This window comes from Anas platyrhynchos, chromosome 4, assembly GCF_047663525.1.
Source record: "Anas platyrhynchos isolate ZD024472 breed Pekin duck chromosome 4, IASCAAS_PekinDuck_T2T, whole genome shotgun sequence".
In the NCBI taxonomy this organism is placed as follows: Eukaryota; Metazoa; Chordata; class Aves; order Anseriformes; family Anatidae; genus Anas; species Anas platyrhynchos.
In genome coordinates, this window is record NC_092590.1 from 28,483,090 (window position 1) to 28,505,553 (window position 22,464).

The 22,464-nt window shown below is 35.8% G+C and overlaps 1 protein-coding gene across 4 annotated transcripts in view; it reads right to left on the reverse strand.

The window, feature by feature from the left end:
- GALNTL6 (polypeptide N-acetylgalactosaminyltransferase like 6) overlaps positions 1-22,464 on the reverse strand; it is a 487,437-nt gene that overhangs the window by 266,506 nt on the left and 198,467 nt on the right. For all 4 annotated transcript variants that reach the window (XR_011809020.1, XR_011809018.1, XR_011809019.1 and 1 more), the window contains exon 4: positions 9,201-9,367. Coding sequence is in view for 1 of the 4 variants with exons in the window: in XM_027456411.3 (XP_027312212.1) it covers positions 9,201-9,367 (167 nt within the window). In the remaining 3 variants the exon portion in view is untranslated. The remainder of the gene's footprint in view (positions 1-9,200; positions 9,368-22,464) is intronic.

Consider the following 22,464-nt stretch of genomic DNA (forward strand, 5'->3'; position numbering starts at 1 on the left):
GGCAGTCCTACATTGCTCCGCTCCCACTGCACCCACATTCGCAATCGATTCAGCGTAGGTGAAGTGTACAATCTCTGTTACTGCAAGTTCTTCCCACTCCTCCTGTTCTCACAACATGACAATATTCTTGCGCTACAGCAATTGGAGAACATTTTGAGATGGGCTGCAGACACTTTCAAGATGATCATTGTTCTTCTGAGCTGAACTCTCATCCTCAGGGTAACCATTTCTGTTCCCATGGGTAAAGCCATTCTGTCAAGTCATAGTGCCTTCAGTAATAAAACTGCTATTGCAAGGTACATTCAGTAGCTGAAGGCAAAAACCTGTCATCTGCAAGTTGGAAATAAAAATCCACAGCAGGAATCATAATATTAAATAATCAAAATTGAGGGACAGTGAAGCATAGAAAATCTGGTATTACAAAGCCAAATCAGTTTACTCAAACTCATGCTCAGATATCCTTTAAATTGTACTTGTTGCACTCATGGTAGAAGCCCACTATTTTGACTGGAAGCAAGTCCAAGTGGCAGATACACCTTTAATAAAATTCAGATAGTATCTGTGTGAGTGCACTGTAGAGCAAATGAAAGACATTTTATAACTCCATATCCCATGTATATAAATATAAACCCTGTTTAGTCAGACCTCTAGTCAATACAGACATCTTGAAATTGCGTTTATTCAACTTCCTATTTGTCCTTTTGCTTTATTTTAAATATGCTGAATTATTTTAAGGAGATTTTTATCAGCTTTGAATAAAAAGCATTTAACTTTATAAGAGGGTCAGTCCCTTGTAATTTTTATGATGTAAAGCACATGAAGCAGTAATATGCTAGAATTAAGATGAACATCACTTCAAAGTTTTGCTCCATTGAACTCCACTACTTTAAATACTTTAAAGGTTTGCTTACACTATCAGTGATATCAACAGCCCTGTTGATGTTGCTGAAATTGATCTGGATTCCTGTACCTTACAATAATCAGTCGTGTGGCCACTGCAAGTTCTTGAGGGAGGAGAAAACATCTATCTTTACCTTTGTATAATTATATGACTGGTATAATAGGTTTCCCAGCTGGTAAGGCTAATTGCTGTAGGTATAACTATTCAGCTATAAAGCTAATAGGTACCCAGATTCATACTTACTTTCTCACACTACATCTATGTGACTTGCATTGAGTATTGCAAACACCTGCCATCACTACGGTTAATGAGAGAACACTTGACAAGAGCTTTCAAGATACCAATTACAAACGTTAGCTCTCTCAAATTTACAGCTTTCAAATACCTAAGATGTCAGCATCTGTTTGGGATGACTTTTGGATGACAGATTCACTTGCAAGTCCTCTTTCTAGGTGACGTGCCTGCTGCAAGAATCACAGTGTAATTGATAGGGTCACTGAGCTGCCTTGTTACTAACAGCTCATTAATCCTTCCCAGGTTAAAAGGCAAGAATTGGGTTGGTTTAACATACAGCGCTGCTTCTTGTTCTCAGCAATCTCCCTTCTGTCCATGATGTACCACAGGGACAGACACTTCAGGAAGACAAGATGATAAACACAGGGTGCTCTTATGTAGCAAGATGCGTCTGAATGCTTCATCCTTCACAGAAGGCTGGTTTTACATCGCAGGCACAGATTCTACAAGTTGCTTCCAGGTTCCCCAGCCTCCAGCCGTTTTAAAGATATCAGAATCTGGCCAAGCACTTTCAGCTGATTGGAAACTAATTTGAGTGAATCCCTCCCTCTTGATGCAGCAAAGCTTTCACCCAGAACTATCTGGAAGATTAGTGGGGTGGTGGTGGTGTGTGTAATCTGTTTTAAAAGCTTACTTGCTTTTCTCATTATGGTTCCACAGAAGTACACACAACCATCTTTTTTCCTGAGGAATGAACTATTTCAAGTGCTTCAGCTACATCTAGTATCAAGCCTTATCCAAGGACTTATTAGCATTTACTTTCCTATTGCTTGATTTATTTATTAACTTTAAGTGGTTTGCTTGAAGAAAACTTCTAACAGTGTACTTGGATGTTGATGTTGGTGTAAGAATAACATTGTCTCTCTCTCAACCTTTTTGCAAAGAAGACACACAACATACCAAAGAAACTCCTCATCTGTTTTAGTACAGTAAAGGCAATGCAAATTCAATGTTCACTGCTTAGCTCTATTTTCTTTCTCAGCTGTTCCAAAATGAAGCAAATCTCTCCAGTCTGTACAAAGTGACTAGTGTTCTCCAGAGGACTGTTACATATAATTGAAGTCAGCTTGACTTAAGTGCACTGTTTGTAAATATTGATGTACACATACTACAGCACTAATTGTTTTCATCTGTAATCCTAAAACAGAATTAGCCATAATTGTTCAGCTGAGTTACTTCAGTTTAGTATTCAGTTAGTCAAGGTGACAACACCACTTGTTACAATCCTACTGTACAGCAGATGATTTCTGAAGTTTCTTTCCTATCATACAGCTTCCAACCATGGGACAGGTAGCAGAACCTGCAGTGCAAAACTTTGTGCATTAGAGAAACATAATATTATTCTGAAATTATTGCAAATGTCCTTTATGTTTCCCACACCACTTAAAGCAGTTCCAACAGGAATGAGACTTAAACAGAAGTGTTAGGCTGAGCTATTTCATTTTCTAGGACAACAAAATCCAGCAAATCTCTTTATACCTCTCCAAGCATCAAGGCACATCCACAAGTACAGGATCAACAGTTTGAAAGAAAATATCTGCCTTATAACACCTTCTTCTACTCGAGAATTTAGAGTTCACTGTACTTAAAATTGAGTCATATAATACTGATATCAAGCTAGACAAGGTCAGAACCACATATACTGAAGGCCAAACAGGCTCTCTTCCGATAGGTATTTATGCTGTGCCGCACAATGCCACACAGATGGTTAAGCTAGTATCAGTTCCAAAAGCAGTCTGATCTCAAAAGCCCAATATTTCTCCCCAGCTCACTACCCTTACACTCAGCAGCAGTTGGGGACTTGTCTGTTCTGAATGCAGGAACTTTACCTGGAATCCTGATGGTTTTGGTATACTAATACCTGTAAAAGCACAGATGCTCCCTCTTCCACCTTTCTGCTCCCACTATAACCATACACAGCACCTGGAAGCAATCCCAGACTTTCCCATTAACAAAATTTCTCATCCCTTGTCCTACTGTGCCTCCAGAAAGTGCTAATGAGCTGTGTGTCCATATGATCCTTGGATGCCTTCAGCACCGATGATGCTTGAAGTGTTGTGTTTAGTGCTCCACTCCCCACAGGACACAATTTTTTTTTTTTTGAGAAGGGTGTTTAGGGATGAGCAGACACCCAAAACTAAGTTCAAAGGTATAGTCTCTGGTACATAACGGCGGAAAACCTGATTTATTTTTTCTTAAATATAAATTAATTGTGCAACTTAGAAGAGCTCTATCTGAACAGTCATTGAGCAACTATATACCATCTTGAAAAACAGGTTCCTAAACTTAAAGAAAGGAACAGACAGAAGTATTTTGTTTTGCAGAGGTTGACTTGTTTTTTAATATCATATATTTATACATGAATTTAAGTTTTGGAGTGGCAAGCTTTCACCATATCAGAGAATCCTAGGAAACCTCTCTTGTATGACTATTTCAGCAACACAGCCTTCCTCTTCATTTGATCAGAAAAGTTATATCTGCCCACGATCCGAAGCCAAGCATTGATAAATTGGAATCACAAGTGACATGTAACATAAACTAGCTGTCTGCAAGTAAAATACAGAGAATGTAATTTTCATGCAACAAATCGCACAACTTGCCACTCAAGAAATATATGCTATCTGATATTCAGAGCTGCTCTGCTTTCAGTACTATACATAATAATGCTACATTTTGCTACAGTACAGTTACAACAGCAATGACCAGACAGTATCCATAAGGCCAGAAAAGCTTTGGCAGGATATTAGGGTAATTGGGTAATTAGGGCAGAGCAGATCTTTCTCCTTGTTCACACAAAGCAAACAGCATCTCCAACATTGAAGTTCACTGACTGATCAAATCAGGCCCTAGTCAATCAACAGCTGGTTGGTTTTGCAGACTGACCTGCACATTATTAATCTGGGCTGTTCACAGAACAGAGAACTGGCAGAAAGCACATGCTGTATGATAAGGGACGTTATGGGAGTCTGAGTGTGAAATGAAAAATGATGCAGAGAGTTAAGCAAGGGGACATAGAGATAAGAACACAGCAGGTGACAAAATGAGAAGGGACCAGCTCCTTAATATGAACAAAAATTTTCTGGTGTCATTTTCCACCAAAACCCCTTTTTTTTTTTTTTTTTTCCAGTGACAGGAACTAGCTTCTTTCCTGAACGAAGCTGCTGACCACTGCGTTTTATTTTTTTTTTTCTCTCTTAGGAAAATCAGATTTTTTTTTTTCACCATTTAAAAACCATTTTGTAATTGTTACTGCTAATAAACCTACTGTTGGCTGTGGCACCGTGCATTTTTTCTCACAGTAGATAGATACTATAGCAGAGATCTAAGGGGTCAAATAAAAACAAAAAGAAGTAAAAAAATGCTTGGCAAGTCAGTTTTACACTCATGACCACAAGCTGTGTTATTAACAGTTCACAAGGCTGACTATGCTAATAAAGCCATTAAAAGACAAAAGGAAGAAAAGCTGATGTGCAAAGCTATCAGCAAAGGCATTGGCAACCTACCTGACTGTTGAACTCATTAACAAAGCAAATCTACTTCGCCCTACAGTTTTGAAATCTATATTAGTTTGTAACATTCTTTTGTAAATACAAGCTTGTCTGCAACAGAACCAAAGACAACTAGCTTACTTCCAAATTTTGCCCTTTGCTCCAAAGCTCTTATCTACCTTCTGCTTCTTGCCATCTTTCCACATATCTGCCAACAGACAGCAACTTCAGAGCAATCTGCCCACCTTCCCCCCCAAAAAAAAAAACAAAACAAAACATAAACCTGCACAGCACCGTCCTCTCCCAAAGCCTACCTCTTTTAGAGAGGCAAAAAAGCCCGGAAAAAGAAACCTTCCTACACAGCTCACTGCAAACACCTCACACAGTACACTCCAACACTGAGGTGTTCAACTTCCATTTTTTGGCAACACATTCACAACTGATAGGCCTTCAATTTACATGCAGTTTGGATACATGTTTTGCTTGCACATATCAGGTATTAGAATATTTTGCAACCCCAAATCAGTCAGAATATTCTGCATACTTTACAGTGCAGAAGCACATTGTTAATACTGCAATATTATTACTAATAATGCAATATTGACCTTCTGTGGAAAAGCTATGGTACTTGAGCCTACATCTGAAGTATACTAATTCAGTGGAAGTCTCTAATGAAGAGCAGACTGCCAAGTCAGCTGGACAGGGCAAAACCAAACATTCTCGGGTATCAGCCCAAAAACTATTCCCTTAACAAGAGATTTCCAAGACAGACTACATAGAAGGTAATACTTCCTTGTTACAGAACTTAACAGAGAACGTATTTCTTAGATATGTGAAAGAGCTTCTGTAAACTATGACTTGAGTTTCTTTTAGGCTTGCCAGTATTCCATCATTTGCTCACATTTACAAGATAAATCAAAAATCAACACACAAAAACCCCACACTTGCTGAAACAGAGTTGGAATTAATTCCACTAATTCTATCGAGTTTTTGCCTCACATTATTTAAGTACTTAAGTATATAAACTCCAAAACTTATATAAAGATATTTTGCAACTTTGGGTACCTATATTTAAATCTGCATTTCCTTCTGCCACAGATATTCATATAGGGTTTTTTATATTGATTTTTTTTTTTTCATGACTATGTATGGTACTTCAAGTTTCATAACATTTGCTTGCCTCCCCATTCTTAATATCAAGTCTCTAGTCTGCATTATATTGATATTTAAAAAGGTGCAGCTGTCCTTTCACATTTATAACATCTAAATGTCATAATCTATGGTGAATATTATGAATGAACTACCTAGAGTTTTTCATTTTGATCACAAAAGACAAAGAAATGAATATGAATAAACTGAAGGCACACAAGTAATTTTGCAACAAACCGACAAGCTGCACCTGGCTATGCACTAAATCATCATCATCTGTTATCAAAAGCTCTATATGTGCATTTCCATATTTATATTTGCATTGGTTGTGGAAAAAAAAAAGCACAATGTTTTATCCCTCTTTTACAACCCTTTCAAGTTCCTATTTTTTCTCATCTACTCTAGTTCTAACAAGGACTGTCTCCTGGTAAGAACTTCTTGGACTTTTGTAAGAGGAAAAAGTTTGGTTAGCACAACACACTAGAAAAAGACACCAGCCAATTAATTACTACCCTTAAAATAACTGTAGTGCTGAAACACTCCAGTCTCACTTTTGGGGACTCCAGTCTCAACAAATTGGGTCCTAGTAGAAAACTTTTATACTCTTCAACTGTGGAAGAAATATAGCATACATCATGTCACTTAAATGGTTTTAACTGATTTCACAGAAGTGAGAAATAGCCTTTTGTCAGCTGACATACGAAGCCTCATGAAGAAATTACAAAAACAGATAGTGATATAATCAGTTTCAACACTGCAGTAAACTTTGCTTATGTTTCTACCAGTTTTGAAAACAAGTGAACTCACATTTCATTTTTGACCTGATCTGTCTTCAGTGCCTTTCACACTGCTTCACTGCTCTTGTCAGTCCCTGAAAAAACAAGTGAAGGACTAATAACACTATTATTAGTGTTACATATACCCCTGGAGTGGGGCTGTATTGGAGAATGGTATGTTTCAATAGCTGATATTTTAATAGTAGTGATTAAATGGCTAGTGTTTCTCCGTACTTCATCTAACTAAACTTTTCCCTTTTACAAAATCTAAGATGTTGTTACCAGGAGACAGTCCTTGTTAGAACTTGAGTAGATGAGAGTAAGTAGAAACTTGAAAGGGGTGATAGAGGCATTTATTCAAACACTTTTTAAAAAGACTGTTATGAACTGGGAAGGGATTACTGTGGAGGTGTAGACAGACTTTTTTCCAACATTAAATAACCTATCTGTACTACGTGTAGCCTGTGTCTTCAAAAGACAAAAAGGACATGATAAAAAAAACAACATGATAGAGCTTCATTTAAAATACAGTTTATGGTATCAAAAACACAAGAAAAAACCTCACTTCAGATACACAGAAATGATTTAACTGACTTGAAGTTCAGCGTTATTGATTTCAGAAAGTAGAGATGCTAAAATTTGTCACATGTTAAAAAGCTATTCCCAAAACACAAATATGCTACCAAATATGCTCAAATTCAAAACTGGCAACCATTCAAAAACAAATTTCTAATTTTTGTTTTTAATAACAATGAAAAAAGAAATCAGTAAACCTTCCTCATGATACAACAGTTCTTGGCCCAGCTCCATTCAAGTGTTCTTACAAACAGTGTTCTTACTGTTAAGCGTTTCCATTCTATATAAATCACTTCTTCCAGATGAAAATTGCTCCACTGAGAAGTTAGATGGGTTTATGTAACTCAAAATAAGGAAGACATAGGAGATTTCTCTAATTTTATACGAATTACAAATATTTACTCCCAGAATACCTTCAAGCAAGCAGCAAAACATAAGCTAGGACATTTCCAGAAAGAGGAATAAAAATGACCTGTTTAATGGCATTAGTCCTTTTTCTTATAACTGGGAAGTAGATAAGCTTTCTAAAACACTATCACATTTGAAAGTATATAGTCAGTATGGTCTTTGATTAAAAAACAACAACAACAACAAAAAAACACTACAGTATCACCAGATTGACCATAGACTCAATAGCTGGTCTCTCAGTATAAGAAAATTTTTTAGTAGTCAGAAGCTTCATAAAAACAACTTATATATTTCCTGGTAAATTGTTTTACTACTAGGAAATTGTTAGCCTGCAGAAGAATTGTCAGTCTTTATACTTCTTGTTTTTGAGAACTTCCGTCATCTATTGTCTAGTTTCTATACGCCTGGAGAAGACAGAACTCTACTTGCTTTATGATTTCTCTTAAATTACATTACAGATAGAGAGGCAGTTGATCAAACGAAATATTGCAACTAAAACAGCAGAGACAAAAGTGTAAGATAGATGTGTGCACCATTAATCTTTCTAACCCCTGAAACATTAAATTAAAATTTTACACAAATCTTACACCTCAGGAATGCTCTACTAATATCCCTCTTGTTCACCTAGGGGCTTCTCACCATCACAGGTCAGAAACCTTTTGCTATAAGCGCCTAGCTGAGGCAAAGGTATTACCTAAATGTCAGCAATGAGCATGATTCTCTTTTGTTTTGTATCAATCTATTCAAAACAATACTCAAGTATTAGTAAAAATGAAGTTATTTCAATCAATAACTGATTGTTATTTCAATAGAAATCAACCTTCAAAAAAATGCCCAAACCAACCAAAATACACAATCGAATTTCTTCACATTTAAATTCCTAAAAGAAGTGCATAAAATTGAAAGAAATAAAATACATACAAGTTCCATACTATTGTTATGAATTTATTTTACCTAAGGAACTCAAATTTCATCCAAAGACTTTGAGAGTATTCCACGATTGTGTTGCATTCAAGAAGCATTGATGACAAAGTTCATTAAATTGTCATTTATCTTAATTTTATTATGCAGATATGTCATGAACTTTAATTATTCTAAAGCAAAATTTAGAATTCTTATTTTAATTGTTTTTACATTCCTTTCAAAACAGTCTCATTTTTCTCTATGGTAAATTTGTACCAATACAAGAAGCTTCCTAATTCAATATGTTTTCAGGATTAAAGACAAATGACTTGCATTCATCCAAAATGGTGAAAGTTAAAAATTCAGAGTAAAAATGAAGCCTAAAAGGAAAGTATATTGAAGAACTAACAATTTGCAGTATTTCAGAAAGAACGTATTCAAATATTGTGCTAATAAAGACCAATGAACAATTCCTAATCTCTTGCCTTTTCAGTTTTACCTTTTTGCATTTTATTTGCAAAATAAAACAAAAGCACGCTTAGCAAGGTAAAAAGTTTTTTTTCCCCCCCCTAGCTAATAATCAAATAGTACTTCAAGGAAGGCAGTTCATCAGCTATTTTTTCTTCAATTTTTGTTACTCTAGTTTCTACGGAGACCACGGTGCAATACAAATTTCAAATTAAAACAAAACCAACTGGGCCTTACCTCTGTCACTGAAGTCATCCACAAGAATGATTTCTGCTATCAGGCTGTCTGGAGTGCGGTTGATAATACTGTGTATTGTTCGCAAGAGTGAAGTCCATCCTTCATTATGAAATGGGATAATTATGCTAGTATTTGGTAGCTTTTCCAAGTACACCTTGTGCTTACAGCTGGAGAGAAAAAGAAGAGTTGTGTAAGCATATAGCAAAGTCTGCCTTGGCATATATACCATCACCATCTCTGGAATCAAATCCAACAGTACAATCAAACAATACTTTCATGTGAGAGTAACTAGTTAATTTAAAAAAAAATATTGCAAGCAACATACAATAACTCTGAACAAAGCAAAAAAGGAATTGAAGTTCACTGGCTGGAATTAGATTTCTTTTTCTTCACTGGAATCTTTTTCCTGCAATATTATACTCAGAAGATATATTCTGCAACATTTTTAGAATTCAAATCCGCTTATCAGAAAGATTCCTGATATCTATCATGAAGGAAGATAAAATCTGACATGATCGTTCTTTGTTCATGGCAAACAAAACTTATAAAAGCAGTTTGCTCTACCCAGAGACAAATGCTAGAAACAATTCAGTGTTATTTTCCTGGCTGATACATTGAAAATATGCAACAACATCCACAAGTACAACTCCAACTTCACATCTAGATGTCCAAAATAATTCCTGCTACTATATGTATGTATAGTACAACATAGTTCTGAAAATAGAAGAAAATGTAAACAACCTTTCATTTTGTAAAAAAGCACTGCACCTTCAGCATCTTAACTGAACAGCGTCTAACAACAGTGCTTAAACTTAAACATTTTTAATATTGAAGTGTTTACATATTTGACCAAAATCCATATTCTTTATCTTTAAAAATACTGGTCTTGCAATTCATTAGCTACTAAAATGAAAGAACATATGAGTAATATTTAGGCTACTGAAACTGATAGACTATTGTTCCCCCCCCCCCCCCCCCCAAAAAAAAAAAATCAGTAAATGGTAAAAAAATAAAATAAAATAAAAATGAATTATTACTGCTTCCACAAGACAAAGTCATGCTCAAGGTACCTGTACAAATATAAATTAACTGCTTTGTGATAAATCAAGAACACAAAGCAGATAAACCTTCTGACTTACAACTTCTAGGTCCAAAAATGTACAGATATCTTTGCTGCTCTTCAGAAAGAACTATGCATATCAAACACCGCTGTAAACAACATTAAAACCTACATTTGCAGCTTATTTTGCTTTCTACTTTTCAAATGCCGTCTAGAAATCAGTATTCGCTGTATTTGAAAGTTTTCCTAAAAATAAGATTTATATTTGTCAGCCATTTCTTCCAAAAACATAGCAGCAATGAATTTATTGAGAAACCATTTCCATAAATACATTTTCAAAACCTTTTATTAAGTAATTTACTGGTAGAATGCATATGCGCACTGAGAAAAAGGACAGCTACTCTGCACAAATGTGACAAAGTAAGAATTCTTCTTCTTATCTGTGGGAAGGAGTACAACAAAGGAAGCTCATTACTCATACATAGCTGTTTCAGCTGGCAAATTAAGAAAACCACCTATCAAAACCAACACCTACTGTTGTCAATTGTTTGCTGACTGTGATGCTTGGAGTAGAACAAATGCATGTTATTCTTATGCTTTTCCTGAAAGCAAGATTTTTTTCTTTACCATTTTTAACTCCCATTAAGTAGGTTTTTAAACTTAAGTTCTTCATCTTTTTGGGGGGAGAAAAACAAAAAACACCACACAAAAGATATACACACCCAATGTCAGAATGTTCTTTCTTTTTAAAAAGTGATGTCCTTCCACAGGGGAACTCAATTACCTTCTTGAATAACACTATGCCTTTTTTCCTGGTTGTACTGAAGTTTGTGTATTGTCGTAGTTAAATACCATAACCTTAAGTCTGCACGGATGGGAAGGTCACTGGATGTGGTATTCTCACCTGTGATTTCAGTGTAATTGCGTATTCTAATTGATAAAAAGGAGAAAAAAAAACATTGATGGACTTAGTTTAAAACTATTTTCATTCTTCCTACAGAATTAATTATTTTACTAGGACTAAAAGAGTTATACTTAGAGTATTAAAGTGAAAGACACTTTAAATTTTCTTAACTTGTCTCCATCTTTCCACTACCTTTGACCTTTCTTCCTCATTTATATTTACTTTTCTTTTGACAGTTTTTGCAAAGGTACCTGGCTATATGTGAACTTATTTCTAATACAAGCCACAAACCACTGAAATGCACTTTTCTTACTTTTCCCCCTCAACAAGCTGGTGAAACTGCCAAATTCATAGAAATGACACCTTAAATTCCATCTTTTTCTATTGTTAAGACAGCCTGTTAGATTTCATAGTGGTGGCCTAGTTGCCTTTTTCAGCAAGTTAAATTCTGTTCATTTTTAGCCTCTTGCTCTCCAACATTAAACTGTAACAGAAGATCAGTACGTTTTAGAAGATGTAACATAGAAATCCATTTTATCTGAGGTTCTACCTAGCATTACCTATAGCAGAGTATTGCTCGTACTGTGCTGAGGACAGATCTGATGGATAGCTGTAACACTCAAGAAAGGCACATGGAATGCAATGAGAATGCAGTTAGACACCCATGGCTGAGCTATCAGATTTACAAAGAGAATCATCAGAGGCCATGTACCATTTGCTTCAAGTCCATCAATGCATTTCTTCACATTTTAGAAGTGATGCCAAATACCCTGGCTGCAATAAGTCTACCTGGAAACATAGACATTGCTTCCTGTCAACCACTGCTAGTCTTTGAAATAACAATCAGATATTTCTTTCTACAAAATACTGGTCATTGCTAGATTGGAGTGAATTCCATAGATGAAACTACACAGAATTTTAGCATTCTAGAATGCTCTGTGATGGAAGGGACCTTTAAATATCATCTATTCCAACCCCCATGCCATGGACAGGAACACCTCCACCTGGACCTCCCAAAGCCCTGTTCAGCCTGGCATTAACCAACTACCAGAGGTGGGGCATCCACAACTTCTCTGGGCAGAGTTATTATATTTCAATTTGTTAGTGATGCCCATCTCAACTATTCCATGTTTTACTGATGAAAATGTTTAAAACCAAGAAGCATTAACAAAATTAACAGACAAAGTACTACAAAAATACATTCATCTTTAACCATACCACTTTTGCATCAATAAGGATTTTTAGAGGCATTCTTTCAACACAAATTTATCATCCAAAATTCAGAGTCCATTTAAAGAGGTCCCGAAAAATTCTGATTGTAATTTCAGACTCACTTTGCTTTATTATTTACTGTTCCAAAGTTCTAAGGTACGTCAATATCAAATTTATTTTTCTGCCAACATCAAATCGTTTTGAATTCAAGAGTATGGGCTTTTTGCTCTCACCAGAATAATCCCATTGCAAGTGTTTTGAGCATTCACCAAGAAACAGACCCCAATTTCAACATGTTTACTTTCCAAAATTAATTTAGTTAATAGCTTACATACCCTGTAGAATGAATGTTTCAAAAGGGAGATTTTGATTCTCCACAGAAAGGGCTCTTGAATTACATTTTCTTGTAAGATTTCAACCTTACCAAAATTTATTAAAAATCAAGTTTTATTGTAGAAAGAAAAAATGTGTCAAAGACTACCATTAACACCCTATTTTAAAAATGTTTAAATAATTTAAATGTTTCATTCTTAAAAGTTTTCAAATTATGGTACATGTGCTAAATGAAAATGAATTGTACTGAAATTTTGCACTGCAATTTCAGTACAAAGTTTTACCAAATTCTTATCCACCTTGAAAACATCTTAGTACTTGCATACATATGGTCTGATTACCAGCCTCAACCTGAACACATCACAACTTATCTGTGCCTTTTCAATGACCGTAGGCTCTATGTAGACTATAAGTGTAATTCAAAATGAATGACAACAGAATTTCCAAACACATTTACTTTAAGGCTTGGGATACTGGGAAAGCCACAAAAGCCTGGAAATAAATCATAAGATTAATATTCAAAAAAGGATAGTAGATTTAAGCAAAATATGCAGTTCAGACAGAGACTTGAAGGTTTGCTCCAAGACCTACTTCAATACAAAAAATAATTTAGAAAGAAAAGAGTACAGAGTTGATGTCAATAAACATTACTTTATGCTCTCTCTTTCATGATCAAATCACAATGCAAAAGATAAATGCAGACATACCACTGTAGAGCTTTTTGTCACATGACATTCTGTTTAATGAATTAAGAACATAAAAAAAGCAAACAATGGGGATCTGAAAAAGGGGAACAACTGCTATGTCTTCCAATTTATTATTTATTTTTTATGCAGGAAGGTGTTATTTTCTATTTTTAAGCTCATTTCCATTGGAATCAGTTTTTGCCCTGGTAGTATTTTCTCCTAGAATAGCATTTAAAAATAAAATATGAGAAGTTTATAGTAACAAAATTGATTTGCATGGTGAATGAAAATGAGGACAGGTCATTTTACTTCTATACCTCGGTTCTAGATACGTTATAAACCAACTAATTTGAATGAAATATATGTTAGCATAAACATACAGTCTCAGAAGAAAACTCACCCATGAAATTAAATAATTTTGGCTATGGGACTGAGGACAGAAAACTACCTGAAATCACTGCAAACTGATTTTTCACTTCAGCTTTGATTGTAAAAAAAAAAAATAAAAAATTATGAAAAGTGTTCTCATTAATCAGTCTTGGCTAAAGATGTTTACTCAACGTCACTGCCCATACTGATAAAAGCATAAATATTCAAGGATGCTAAGAGCACATTATTCAACCAGTTTTCCACCATTTTCATTATGTTTTTCCTCACTTTCATCCTTACCTCCACACTTTTGTTTACCCAGATTAAGCTCAAACTGCTCAGTAGAATTTTTATTGTTTAACATTCAAGTAGCATCTAATCACTTTGCTCAGAAACACATAAAGATGTATTTAAGTTATAGGCTCCTGAAAGTTAAATTGCTTACACAACTAATACAGCCTACTCAATGGTTTATAAGAGACTAGTTACAGAACTAGAGGCTTTGTTTTTCAGTGTTTGATTCTGTCGTCCAAAAAGTAATCCAAAAGATCCCGATCAGTCTTAACTCATATACATGCTCTGATCTGTAGGTATATGCCATGCCATATTGCCAGCACAGTGGAACAGTAGGCACCTGCACATCCTATGGAACCATCCCAACTAAACAGACCTAGATATCTACCTCTCCAGAGAACAGGTGTAGGATTATTTCTCGTTTTACAGACTGCAAGATTGAAGTGGTCAGAAGAGTTCACACTAAATAAAGGAAAAATATTAATCCATTCAGTAAACTAGAAATTAGCCCAAAGTCATTTGTTTGCAGTATAATCCTACTTCATTCTGGTACCACTCTAAGGCAAACTGAGAAACAGAAGTCTGTGTTCTTTATATGTTTTTATTCTTTAAAATTCAAGTTTTTGTACTTTTAAACCACATGCCTACCCTAGACATTTAGAATTGCAGAACTTTTCGGATGGAGTTCAGTCAAAAAATAACTCTTGTTTTGGTTGTACTCTTCAAAAAACGAAGAAACGGTTGCCACCAAAACAGATTGCTGGAAAACAAAGCCTTTTATTTCAGAAGCATAGAATTTGAATACCTGAAACAAGAAGCTGGGGAGCATGGGGGTGGAGAAACAACTGCATGTATCTACCACTCTTAGCAGATATACAATTTGAGGGTGAGAGGAACCAGCTGTTTGAACCTAAAGAAGTGTTCTTAACTCAGCACGAGCATCTTCTGCTCAGTCTTAATAGAATCCTACAGATTAACCTTAATAAAATGTTCCAGATGCTTTTGTAAAGGCATCTTTTCCTGTTGTTAAAAATTGCATAGAAGTGCAGCACATCACTTATTCATGGAACAACATTAAATCTTAGCTATTGAACTTATTATTATAAGAATGAAAATTTCTTAGAATAAACAATAGATTTCTGCAAATTTAATGAAAGCTTAAATCTCAGAGTAATTGCTATGTTAAATCTGAAAGTGATTTATAAAGGTCTTGCTAGAAATACGTAGAAAGAAAATAACCATGAAGAGCAACTGGCATCTTGCTAGTTAAGTAGTTCACACCTGTATTTTCTTACTGAATTTATTAATGTTCAGAACAAACAGAGTTTGGTAGAGGCCTGTGCAAGTGGCATTATGTAAGTCCCTCGCTGAAATTCTCAGAATTAACAATTTGGACTTTCCCACAAAATAATATACACAAATGTTTGTGCATGTATATAAAAAATACGGCATAAAGCAGTATTTGCACCAGCATGCATGCATATAAAAAATATGGCATAAAGCTCCATTTGCATCAAATGATGAATTTGGGACAAACTGGTTGCAATGACGTTTTTGAGATTACCAACATGAATCAAAAGTTATGAACCATGAATTACATTTTCAAATATTGCTGTCCTTGATTAATCTTGTCTTTCGTTTCAAAAGCTTTCCTTGCATGGTATTTGAGAATCTGAAATCTGTTATTTCTCATCAAACTGAACTATATTCTGCAAACTGACACTATATTCTTTGTGCCCTAGGAACTTTTTTGGGGGGGATTTTACTAGGAAGAACTGAGGTTTTCTACCTGGGCGAGAGTTGTTTCCAAATTAAGTTTTCAAAGCCCCATTCCTCTCTCTAGCTAAAGTATCTTCTTCCTCTCGTTTTTCCTTTATTAGACACATCCCTGTGCACTAATCATATGTCATTTCAAGTATGGCTGCATTTCAGTAACCCCAGAAGTCCTGTAGTTTATCACTGTTCTGAGAAACTGAATTCTGAGAGCTGTACAATATTGTTTATTATACACACATACCAAAGAAGTCACAGAAGTTATGGTAACTATGAAATCAAAATTCGTTACAAAAGGTTAAGGTAGAATTTCTTTGTAAATAACTTGTATAGTGCAAATTTAGGCATGCAGAACTTACAAAGCGGAACCTTCTAGCAACTATTTACCTCAAATGTTGTTCCTGTATTTTGTTATTGTAGGTTGGTATTTGGATCCAGTAGTTTAAGGCTTATTCAAAAACAGGATACACCATCACACAAACTCTCTCTAAAAATACTTAACACTAATTTTAATTATTGCTTTTAGATATAGAATTCTGCTAGGCTGACACAGTAACCAAAACTAAGTTTCTGAAAGAATCACTATTACAAGTAAATTTTGAAGTTGCAGGGAGACTTCTAGAAGATTAAAAGAATTGTAGAGGTTGTTCTATTCCTGAAATACTAACCTGCCTGAGGAAGAAAAAGAAATCGTCATGAACATCTGGAATCTATTTACAGCCAGCACTAAAAATACAACATGAAAGAGGACTGCTCTATAAAAAGAAAAGCTGTGAAAAAAAGAAAAAGTTAAAATTGCCTCTTACAGACTACCGTGAGTCTTACAAATATTAACAACGTTTTTTTCCTCAAAAGAAGGGTTATCATACTCTGCTGTGCAGAAATAAATAAATAGCACCCTCTTAGTTCAAGATACAGTGATAGTTCTGTTCAAATCCCTGATAAGTTTAAGGAGAAAAAAAAAAAAAGTAATGTAATATCAAATAGCTTAAAAAAACATGCAGAACTGAAAGTTTCTGCATCTTTACAGCTTTTCCAACAGAAACACATCTACCAGCTCTGTAGGACTGCAAATGAAAAAAAATGGACTTCTGAAGTGATGAAAAAGGAGAGAGTGCTGGCACCATTTCAGCCACTTCACAGCAAAAGCCGATTCATAAAAGCAGCAATTTGTTTGACCCAGTGGATATAACAACAACAATATTTTATGCACATTAAGGGACACCAATAGCAATGCCTTGGCCAGTTACTAAGTTCCGTGCTTTCTAGACACATCAACAACCTTGTAAACTGCCCTTTCTGATAGATAATAGCGTAGGAGAAGTTAAACATCTTGCAGACATCCCATTGCTGCATTTCAGAAGCAAGGTAGCAGCCTTCCACATCAGTTACTAAATCATAAAAGTACACCACCTCCAATTTTCTCCTTTTACATGAAACGCCAGAGTAAGTTAGAGCAAAACAGAATCAGGTCTGAAAGCTTCCTTCCACTGGCTTTGTCATTACACACACTTAGCAGATCTGACCTTTTCTTTCCCCTTTATTAAAGGAACTACAGCACCCATTGGGTGCCCAACTGCTGACAAACCCACGACAAAACTAGCAGGACAAAACATTTTTCCAGTGAAGATTTACATAGTAGTTGTCTTAGCATTTCAAAATTCAATTTACAGAAACAAGCTTCAGTCACACTGTGTTTCTGTTCCAATCTAGCCTTGTCAACTGAGCCTGATAAAGTAGTGATAACTAGTAATTTCTACTGCTTTTTGACAAGGCTGTAAAATTAGCTTGGGTGTGACCTGATGGAAGGGAAAGTAATCTTTATTTCCACTGTGGCTCACAGTTAGGAAGTAAGCATACAATACTGAGCATGCACCTCAATAAATGTCACAACACTTCCTCCTCCCTACTGCAGCAAATAAACCTTCTCTAAAAATTTATTACTATTTTCAGATTGATGAAATTGTACGGTAGAAAGTAGTTTGCATTATTGCTATTAAATGCACTACAAAAATTAACATGCCTTGGAAACTAAATGGAAAAAGCCTACTGTGTTAAGTAGGTTTTCTCTCAGCAGTGACTTCCCCAGACACCACAAAGTTCAGTTAGGTGCCTGTTACTTCACATCAAGCTTTGGACTGTCACGGACAATCACTCCAGAAATTCTGCATGTCTTTGCCTCACTTCATAATTTGAACATTAATGTTTCTTTAACCAAAGGAAGACTGTAAGAGGCAGATGAGCCATACAACACAAAGTAAATCTATGCTTGCAAAGCTTTGTTTTACAAGAAAGCAAGGAATAAAGCCTCCATCACTCATGGCTAGATATTTTATATATATATATATAAATAATTATATTATAATTAATATATATATTATACATATATTATATGTAACTTTAAGAAACGTACATATCTATCCATATATATTAAGTCTAGGTTTTGAAAAATGAATGCATACAGTAACTTTATATTGTCTTAAAATCCCTCACTTAAAAGGAAAGTTACATCAAGAGACATTTTAGTACTACAATTATATTTCAGCTTAAACCTTGCCCTTCATTACCTATAAATTCCCAAATTCTAGCAAGCAGCTCAGTTCATGTGTATAATGCATACACATGTACACAGATCTACACTTCTTTTTGGAGTGAAAATAACTGAAATACCAATGTACTCAAAATTAATTCAAGCTTATGTGATTGTCTCTCAAAAGTCAGGCAGAGCTTAAAATGATCAACACAAAGCCTCTAATTCAAGTCTGTGTTTGATTTCCTGACTGAAAGAGAATGAAAAGGATCAGAATGTTTTTGCTGTTTCAAAGTGCATTCTAATCATGCTACTTAGAAACGAACCAACCCATGACATTCAACTACCATTGAATTTCTGTTTTAGAAATCCTAATTATGCCTTTACCACGTGCCCTTGTGCTCTAGAGCTATTTTTCAGGCTTCCACAAACACCTTCCCTGCCAAAGGTCAGCCACATCTCCTTTTCCATACCAAGCATTCTGCAGCTAAAAATAGATTACAACCAAGCTCACCTTGACTGTGTATACAGTAAGATACTGAAAATCTTACCTTTTAAGTTAAAAATTACCTTTAAACAAAGTGATGAGATAGAATCAAACTTATTTAGTGCATACAGAACTCAACGTACAAAGTAAAGGCTGGAATCCCTTTTATCCAAAACATATATCCATGTATATCATATATCATACGATATTATATATCATATATCCAAAACAATGCTCTAACATTAGAGCAGAGAAATACATGAACAGTATCTGATTATCCAGAAAGTAAAGAACTGCACATTACTCTGTGAGATGCTGAGCATTAGTGCAAGGTGTTCTAGAACATCCAGGGAAATCCAACAACAGTACAGTGAGGTCTTCACTCTCTGGAAGCAAGAAGTTCAGGACTCAGCACTTTCAGGTCAAACAGTTTTCTTACACCGCTGAATTAAGGTACTCTGACACAATATTAATTAAAAATTCTTTACACCTAACTAAAGAAAGAATGTAGTGGTTGCTCCATTACCCACATTAAAATTAATGCAAACCTTCCTAGTTTCAAAAGTTTTCATTAACACAATGGATATATGAATGAGGTTTAGAAAAAAAGCTTCCAAAACTTGGTGGATAGGCCAAATGAGAAAGCATTGTCCCCCGAACTCATTAATTTGGGGGTATTTGGTGCAACTAACATCAGATTGATCTAAACCATGTTATTAAATGTTCCTGCATTGCACAATGGTCAGTTATCTTTCTGTGCAAAGGGCTGCAAGGACTGACAGCATTAGTAAGTATAGTAATAAACTAAACAAGAACATGCACAGCATACCTGTACAAAACCACTAAGCAGCCTTATGTATCACCCAAAAATCCAGTTACTGAGGATGCTGAAAGAATCTAAGAAAAAAAGCGTAGGAAGAAACCAGACTCACACATTCCTTTCAGTATCACCTCCCATATATGAGACACAAGATAAAATAATGGCCAAGATATTATTAGGTCTGACCCATGTCACAGCATTGGTGTCACAGCTAGCAGGCATGGGAACAAAAGCTGTGAAAAAGTTGCTGTCAGGCATCACAGACCACAAGTGCCAGTGTGATCAGTAAGTTCGCATGCCTGTTACCACATCTTGTGGCCAGTGCAGCCTTTGGAAAATTACAGCTCAATAAGGTCATCCATAATCCAGCCAGGCAAAACAAAAACTGCTTTTCACTCTAGCTTTGCTGTGTATTTGTTGTCCTTATTGCATGACACAGAGCAGCTAGTTTTGTTGCCAGTAAGAAAGTACTGGTACTTGCTGTGTTTTGTTCGTATTAGAGATGAAATTTCACTTGCTTAGAAGTATGTAATCCTGTGCTGGTTCACATTATGTAAATGCCTAATCGTATGAAAAATGTTCAGAAAGGAAGCAAGAATTGATGTTTAGTAACAAGTAAGGTATACAGAAGGTTTTCCTGAACCTGTTAAATTGGCAGCATACATCATCCTCACAGTCATTTGTGAACAGCAAAGGTCTGGATCCCAAGCACATTCAATATTTCTCATTGATCATAGTGAAGTTGCATGTGCTTTCCCATTGCTGTATTGTATTTGAGACCTCAAAGTTCTGGTTTTAACCACTGTCAAATGCCAATAGACTTGGCTATCCCAGATGCCCAGAAGTGGCTGAAGGGTAAATATCCCGCAGTATTCCTTTCCTCATTATATTTAGATTTCACAGTGATGTTTATTGCAGCTTGCTATTTTCTCAGTGGCGTGGGAGGCTTCACTGCAATGTAGGCAATATGCAAGGCATTCAAACCCACAAGAACTACTTTCCTCTGCTTGTATAAACAGCTTACTTCTTTTATCAAATTCTTTTCAGTAAACAGAAACAGAGCCATCAGTCTTGGACTCTCCTCATTGACCTACTAAACGCTGCAGCCTGCTCCTTACCAAAGGGGTGGAGGGAGAATCATCAATCTTCAGCCCCACTTTAGCTGTGGCTGCTTTAAAAAAAAAAAAAAAAAAAAAAAAAAAAAAAAAAAAGCAGACACAAAGCAACCAGAAAGCACCTAGGAATTATTCCATGTAATTTGTTACTATCGATACATATCTTGCAGAGGAACTGACAGCAGGCATGACAGAGACAGAAGGCCACTCTTTTTCTCCAGCATAAAACATTTCTGACCCTGTTTTCAAGGAGCTACACTTTGAATGAGATGCCCTGAAGCAACTGCAAGGTACAATCTGGTGAGACTTGGAAATGGGGACATCGCCCATCATGTTCTGGCATGCATGACTTTCCACCTTCACTACATTACGCAGTAAGTGCACAGAACACCTGGAAAAGCAGCCCAAGTAATAGTGTACAGCTTTCTCACCAGCCTACTAAAAGCAATGTGTGCTTAACCAGTTGGTCTGTGGCCAGGAAAGTTTAAATAATACTAGCAAACATTCGTACAAAGTAATGCAGCCCTTTGTAGAGAAACCTGAACCAACACTTTTTCAAAGCACCGGGAAAGGATTTGCTTGTTTTGTGGTTTCTGGATTCCAGTCAAACTAAGCATAAGAACAAGCAAGTTAGATGCAAGTTGAATCAGCTAGCTAGTAGCTGTGCCGTGCCAAGTTTAGCACACACACAGTGCCTCTTCAGCATCCCTCGGTACCAGTGACATCTGCCCTCTGAACAATTAGATTGTACCCAAATTATTTCCCTCCTGAGCAGGCAGAGATGATTCAGATGCCTCTAAGCTAACTTCTACACTTTCTCCAGGAGCTTTTCATTAGGCAGAATGGGAAAGAAGAGCAAAGGAGCCATCTCCTCTTCTGGAAGGAAGTAAGCTGCAGGAGGATACCTGAGGCTGGGGCACAGCAGCCAGCTAATGGCCTGGCCATGCCAACCGGTCTCACTCATGCAAGCACCACCAAAAGCTGACCGTGTTTGCCAGAGATGAGACTCAAAAGATTTTTAGTCATCAGATCATTATGGCAGGCACTAAGACTAAACTTGTGCCACAGCTTTAATTGCACGTACACCAGGTAAATACACAGCCAAGTTGTTTACTAATATTTTTGCAATAAAAGTGAGTCCATTTTTATTTTGTGAACACAAACTGCTATAGGATATTTAATGTCTTTTTTTTTTTTTTTAAACACACAAATACAAAAGTAAGGGAAAACAGAAAGCAATGCTATAAATGCCAGTAGAGCTAAATACTTACCTAGATTTGCTGCTGACCATTTTTCAAACTTTTTTTTTTTAAATTACTTAATAGTTCTGAGTGATTTACTAACGTAGTAAAATAGTACTCTGATTGAATGCTATACACTTCAATGACTTTCCTCCGCACAGCATACATAAACTAAAGAAATCAGGAACAACAAGTATTTAACAGCAAAATCAGCTACTGAGTATTCATATTGTTTTGTCTGGAGGAAATGCATGGCATACTTTCAGGTAAATACTTAACGAAAAAGCTGAAGTCACTCAGCCAGCTCTAATTTCACAGAATCACAGAATTGGCTAGGTTGGAAAGGACTTCAAGATCATCGAGTCAAACTTCTGACCTAACACTAACAAGTCCTCCACTAAACCATATCACTAATTTCAATATCTAAATGTCTTTTAAAG